The 6,832-nt window shown below is 39.9% G+C and overlaps 1 protein-coding gene across 2 annotated transcripts; it reads right to left on the bottom strand.

Moving 5' to 3' along the window:
- Positions 1-298: 298 nt before the first annotated feature.
- LOC148039926 (serine/threonine-protein kinase STY13-like) lies at positions 299-4,501 on the bottom strand. Of its 2 annotated transcripts, none has more exons than XM_087695283.1 (6): positions 3,270-4,501; positions 2,890-3,034; positions 2,079-2,277; positions 1,280-1,404; positions 1,022-1,180; positions 299-932 (listed from the first exon to the last, which is right to left on the bottom strand). In XM_087695283.1, the coding sequence occupies exons 1-6, from the start codon at positions 3,524-3,526 to the stop codon at positions 606-608; spliced, it is 1,212 nt and encodes a 403-aa protein (XP_087551409.1). In that variant the 5' UTR covers positions 3,527-4,501; the 3' UTR covers positions 299-605. The 2 variants fall into 2 exon arrangements, with proteins under 2 accessions (XP_087551409.1, XP_087551414.1); XM_087695288.1 differs by having other exon boundaries at positions 2,902-3,034; positions 3,270-4,497.
- Between the last annotated feature and the right edge of the window lie 2,331 nt (positions 4,502-6,832).

Genomic DNA, 6,832 nt, shown 5'->3' with positions numbered 1-6,832 from the left:
TACTGCCAAGGGTACCAATTTTGAAGCCAATCAAGTATATGACCATCTAAGATCCAAGTGGTAAAATATTAATTTTAGATTTGTGCATTTAATGCTTATTGTAACTGTTACTATATCATGTCATCTACTACCTATCTAAGAAGGAAGATCGGTTTCTCTCTCACACACACATGAAGAAGACATTAAGCTCCTTAAGGGGAAAAGGAAAACTCTAAAGCAGTTAGTCTCATAGGTGTAATCAACCGGAAGCAGAACGGGCCTTATAAAGGCTCGTGACGTCACATAGGTGAGCGATTAGTAAAAGACAACCTTCAAGGCTTTTACTTTGACACAAGTAGTGTTCTAAGTGTTCTAACTGGTCACAAGAGAAAACTCATCATAGATCCTATCCTATTATACAGGAGCCAAAAGTGAGATAAGAGAAAGCCTCTTTGAAGCAGTCCCATGATGATGTTAATGACAATTGGTGGTCTTATTTTCCATATCCAGTTGAAAGTAGAAACTGGAACTCATTAATATACATCAGATTCTTAAGAGCATGGAAAAACTTGACAATATTAGCAGACACGATCAGGCACCACCAGCCAGAGGTGGTCATATAACTGCTACTGTATGCAATAGCACAAGCATCCAAAAATACCACCTCTAGACTTGCTTACCAAGTCAGGGTTGATGCTATCAGCTACATTCTCATGCTTATCTATAGGGAAGCTGGTACTCAACTTTTCCTTTGAAGCTGACATGCTTTCAGAGATTAGCTGCTGCTCAGGCATGGCTAAGGGTGCTCGCAGGATAGCCAGAAAGTCCTTGAGCATGTGTACCACTTGGGCAAAATTTGGCCGAACATTTGGGTCTTCAGCCCAACAAGCCTGTAGAATATTGATCAGCTCATCCGGAAGATTGTAGTCCTCCGATAAAGTAGGCCTTGTCCCCTGGAAAACACAAACTAATTCTTTTGCTAGTAGAAGGATTACAACATGCATTAAAATGTAAAACTGCACAAGTAATTTAGGTCCCACACCTTGAATGCAGCTGCATAAGCTGCCTGCAAATTGGACATGCCCTCAAAAGGCATGCGATTGGTGAGGAGTTCCCACAAAACTATTGCAAAACTATATACATCTACTTTGTGGTTGTAATGCTTTTTTTCACCATTTCTTAGTGTGACTGTACTGTACAGCTGAACCCACACACAGCAACAAATCACGCTTAGTTCTTAGTGAGATTCTTCTTGGAGGGGCCAGAATTTTCCACAAAACATGAGCTAGATTTTCCATACCTCAGGAGCCATCCATCTATAAGTTCCTGTCTCCGCAGTCATCATCTCTGTCAAGGCTTCCTCTCTTGCCAATCCAAAATCTACCAACTTGACAGTCCTTTGGTCAGCTGTCAGTAGAAGGTTATCTGCATCCACAATTTTTTAGCAGACTTACTACATTTTTCTTCCAGAATTCTAGGTCTTACAGGACACAAAAGCTGTATACATTTAGTCTCAATAGGTTCTTATAACGTATGTGTAGCTTGCAAAATGCAGGGACCAAAATAGATCTTGAACAGCCTACATACACAGGCACGAAAATAATAAAAACTTGGGTCACATTGCTGAATGACTGAGCAAGCTGGCAGGTGTGAAAAAAGGCAGTAGGCAGCTGGCCAAAATAGATTCCTGAGATCTGCCCCCATCCATCAAGTACACATGACTATGACTGCTGTACCCTGAAGTCTCAGTATAGCCTGACATCTGCTCTCTTTCATTCCTGCCTTAACAATTTCCACTTGCTCGAGTCTTGCTCTGCCATAGCTCCAATTCCTATTGATCAATATACACCTACACCTTGCAAATGTACATTCTATCTTTACACAAGATAAGTATTCTACAGAATCAGGCATCACTTCCACATGATATAGAAGTGCAACCATAATGTGTAAATGACCCACTTGCAAAAATATACATAAAAGTTCAGGTAGATGAATACATGAAAGTGCCACAATTACTTAAACATGATTGCTGAATTTGATAAACAGATCATCAAACATTTGAAGAAGAAACACAGTTAATTAGGTGTAAGGAGGTATGCCTGGCTTTAGATCTCGATGGATAATTCCATTATTATGGAGGCAGTCCATGGCTTCAGCGATATCTATCGCAAACTTGATAGCAAGGCATCGGTCCAGCATCTGTGGCCTCAAACTCATTAAAAATTTACGTAACGATCCTCCTTGTAGTAGTTCTGTCACTACAACCATCATTGTTGGCTCTTTACATGCTCCTATGAACTGCAGAAAATCATGATGGTATGTAAATGATAACACATAGACAAAAAAATCAAGACTGCATCATCAAAATAAAGCTTTGAAACCAAATTCGTATGTTACTTTTACAGACCCTATCGTCAAAGGATGCTTAATTTCTGAAGGTGCTACTTTGCAAGACTTTCATATCAATATTAATTCAGCTAGTCAATCAGCTTGTATGTTGCCTGCCCCCTTTTACGACGCCTCATACAGTAGACACACTACCCACAACCGCCCCACACCAAATCTGTTGTGTTCTATTGTAGGAAATGTGGAGCTACACAGAAAACTGTTTCATTGTGACTGTAAACTATTGTTGTCTCTTGATTTCATTTGTTTTTGAAGATACTACTTTAGGTGCCATTGCTGACAAGTTACTAAGTTTAAAACACCAGGAATTAATCCAGAGGAAATTTGTGTGTAATCTGATGAGGCCCATTTCTGCACGATGTTCTTATTCATACCTTCTTTGTGCCCAAGCTTAATGATGAAGAACATTTGTAACAACCTGATTGCCGACCTTAACAAGATTTTTGTGAAGATTTGTTACAACCTGATTGCTGACCCAAGGTTTTTGTGAACATTTATAACAACCTGATTGCTGACCTTAACGAGGTTTTTGTGCCGAACTCTACAGAGTAAGGAGACCTCCCTTGCAAATCTATTCTCACGCCTTGCCACTTCTTCAGGTGTGCCACCAGGTTGCACTAGCTTCAACGCCACACCACGGTCCTGATACCTGCAACCAAGGCCAGGTCATATCTATGTGCACAAACGTTTTCACTTCCATGTGCATTCACACAAATGTGCGTGCACAGCACAAAATCCTTCCTTTGTAAAGAGAAGCACCAATCTTTATAAATATAGACCTCATTTAAGACTGGGACAACTGATAGCATAAAACAAGCCCCTGCAAAATTATATAAAAGGCAGAACCTAGAGAGAGGATAATCAAAGTACTCGAAGTATCATACTTGCCCTCATAAACTTTTCCATGGGCCCCCTCGGCAATTCTTGGACCCACAAAGAGGAGCTTGGGATCGATCAACCATTTCTTCTCGATCTGAAACTCATGAGCAAGACTTTGTGCAAAGCCTGAGCCTGGACTCCCCATTACATTGTACATGTCCTGTGGAGCCCCTGCTAGCCCATCTTTGGGATTTTCTGGAAGAACCCTAGCACCTTTCATCCCATCTTTCCTGCCAAAATGCAAAGCTTCCACAGAATTCATCTCCACACATCACAGGCAACAAAGGGCACTACAGCACTGTTATCGAACAGCCTGGTTCAATTGATCAAAGATCATCAGAAAGTAGCTTATTCAGTTTGGCTCGTTCGCAGCATTGTGAGCTTGTGCCATCAGCCAGTATCATCTCCTCTTCATGTGGAATAGAGGACACAATTATAGCCGCATGTGCTATGAAAATTGAGCTATCGTGAGATAATCAAAAGGTTCAACCTCTACTCCTTGGGTTCAAGAAGCAGTCCAAAATGTTGACAACTGGAATTATCAAAGACCTAGAGCTTTGCATGCCTTAAGCTCGGGCATAATCTTAAACTCCGGAAAGTGTGAAAACCATAGCCCTTGCTCTGTTCATGCAATACTTCATCCAGAGACAAAGGTGCCACCTGGAGCAGAGCCTCAACTGAACACAATTAACCATGTTCTGTAGCATGCCAGAAGGATTTGTTGATTGTTTCTTAAAAGTCTGAACAAAAAAGCCAGCTAATCTGTAGACTCAATTGAGCACTAGGTGAGCATGTGTCAAGGGGTATAAGGTTCTGTCAGCCAACGAAGGTCCTAACTTCCAAGCTTGAAGCCCCTTCGCCTGTATCTCCTTTATGCAGAAGACATTGATGGCCTGCACGAAACCCTAAATCTGGCAGCTAGCCGTGCCACACATACTTATGATTGAGAGGGGGTAATTTACAAATGTTACTGTGCTTATCCTCTCTTTCTGTATACGTTAGCCCGATCTATGCTTGTCAAGCATCTTGTCCTCATCAGATGGAACTCATTTGGCAGGTTGCAATCATTCGAAGCGCTTGCAAGCGGCCTCGATGAAGGCACCAAAGAGAGCAGCGCTGGCCGAGAAACAGTGCAAGGAATTAGATAGACACAGACTCTGAGAGAGAGAGAGAGAGAGAGAGAGAGGGGAGATCTTGACAGAAGGTTGGACCAATAGCTCGAAAAGAACACGTGAATACGCAAGTCCCGTCAGTCGCCCAAGTTGGCTATGGACTCATGCGGGTGGTATCGTTGCCAATTTGACTTCTTCTCCCCCATCACCATTTATAGCCAGGGGCTGTCGGTGAGAGATTAACAATCATCATTCATCCAAGTTACTGTCACACACTGTTTATGCAACTTGCAAAACCCAGAGGTCTCATGTCAAATGAATTGCAACATTTTCCAAAAAAGGGGTTGAAAACCCTTCTAAATCTGAAGAATAAAATTTAAAACCTTAAACTTTCCAAGGCCCTTAGTTATAAACATGGTAATTTGTAAATACAAGTAATTTGATTCATTCAAGAACCCCTCCAAAAATTCGAGGTTTTGATCTATGCTACCAAAAACATCTTCATAAGCACTAACTTCACATTTGCTTGTTATGACTTTTATAACTACTTAAGAGCTATTCCATGTGCAAGTAGAATTTATCTCGGCAGCTCTAATGGTGTACCTAGTAGGTGTGAGTTTGCTCTCCCTTTTTTGTGGAGACTAGACAAGTAAACTCGAATCACTAGTGGATTTGGGATAATTGTTTTTCCCTCATTGCACAATTGTATTTTCTCTCTTTTTCCTAAGTCTTTCTCACCATGTTTATTAAGTGGTTGCATTTCAAAAACTTAATAGTCATCGTCCCCATTGAAGAAGTACTTTCACACAATGTTCATAAAAAATCTAGGTCTTTATTTAATATTAATTGAATTGTAAACATTTCAAAAAAAAAACATATAAAGAGAAAGTTATAGGAAAAAGCATTCAAAATTTAGAGACGGAGCTTTCAAACCTTAAACTTTACTTATAAAATGGCAAATGCATGTATTTTGATTAAAAACCCCTCCATAATTTTGAGTAGTTTTTGTGTATTGCTAACAAAAACGTTTTTTGTGAATATTGCTTTCACATTTGCTTGTTATGGCTTTTATATCCTAATAAGAGCCATGTAGAATTTATTTGTGCAAGTTATGATTGTATACCTAGTAGGAATGAGTTTACTCTCCCTTTTTGTGAAGTTTAGACAAAGGGCAGATTCAAACTAGGTATACATCTATGGAAAAAGCAAATTGCACAAGGGGATGTTATTAGCATGGCAAGAGTAGATTGGCTATAAATGTGTTTGTCACATGCTTTGCACATCCAACCCCACGATGGTGGACAAGAAGCACAAGAATCACCAATTGAAAGATCTACGGTAGGGCTCGAATTTTGAGCCCTTCACATAGACCAACAACTTGATGGATGGACACATTTCTGATTTATATCTTTACATTAGTTTTGTAGAGATACCAGTAAGATGACTCAGAAGTCCACCTTGTTTGAACCAACCCAAAGAATTCTCTCAAATAAGTGAAATCCAATCACTAATGGATTTAATGTTTTGCCCCATTGAACAATTGCATTTTCTCTTTGTTTTTTAATGTGAAATAATGTTATATTACATTATTATGTATATCATTACTAAAAGGATGTGGTTAGCCTTACAAACATCTTCTTCACAGCTCACAAGGACCTTTGTTTCCTCCCCCCTTCCCCTTTAGTGATTTCTTTCACTATATGGGTAAAAAAAAATTCAACAAGCCCAAAGCTTGTCTTTCCTTTGCAAAATAACACAAGTTATGGGTCATTCATAGTGTCTTACATATGATGGATCTAAGTATGGACACTCATTGAGGCCACCTCTGAGAGCATATAGGACTTGCTTGTAGTCAATATTATCATGCTTACCAATGTCATGTAAATAGAGAAGATGTGAGAGAGGTGAAGCAACCAAGATCACACACACAATGGAGATTTAAGCACATAGAGAAGTAGGGATCTTCTTCTTCTTCTTTATTCTTCCACACAAAAAGAACTTAGTCTACAATATGATAAAAGACTAATATGAAAGTATTAGAACTTATGTACATGCGGTCACTAAGTGTGAACCTAGTAAGGGCAAATGAGATGGCACAATACATGTACCATAACCAAGAGTGGACTATGTGGTTGTAATTTAGATGTAGAATCACTGGCATATTCTCCATGTTGGTCACACTAGTGAGTAAAGTCCGCCCGCATCACTAAGGCGTATAGTGGACACCAGCTCAAGGGGAACTCGACATCTCAATACTCCCCCTTGAGCTCAACATGAGCTCATGTACTCTAATTATAGTCTTGAAGCGATAGAGCGTCCTCAACTCCCAAGGCCTTGGTGAAAATATCTATAGTATGATCCTGTGTATTGACATAAACCAAGTCAATATCACTTGCTAGAACTTGATCTCAAATGAAATGGCAATGGACCTCCTATAACCTAATGTGTGCCACACT

Source organism: Lygodium microphyllum, chromosome 2 (genome assembly GCF_053477565.2).
Source record: "Lygodium microphyllum isolate KBCC chromosome 2, Lygodium_microphyllum_v1.1.10, whole genome shotgun sequence".
Taxonomy (NCBI): domain Eukaryota; kingdom Viridiplantae; phylum Streptophyta; class Polypodiopsida; order Schizaeales; family Lygodiaceae; genus Lygodium; species Lygodium microphyllum.
Note: the sequence above shows the minus strand (reverse complement) of the source record. Positions and strands in the feature narration are given on the sequence as shown.

Excerpts from the sequence above, each read along its gene's own strand:
- LOC148039926 (XM_087695283.1), bottom strand. The coding sequence starts at position 3,526 with ATGAATTCTGTGGAAGCTTTGCATTTTGGCAGGAAAGATGGGATGAAA. Across the intron at positions 2,278-2,889 it reads TCGTTAAGGTCAGCAATCAG|TTCATAGGAGCATGTAAAGA; the intron begins GTTGTTATAAAT and ends GATTTTCTGCAG. Across the intron at positions 933-1,021 it reads CTTATGCAGCTGCATTCAAG|GGGACAAGGCCTACTTTATC; the intron begins GTGTGGGACCTA and ends TGTGTTTTCCAG.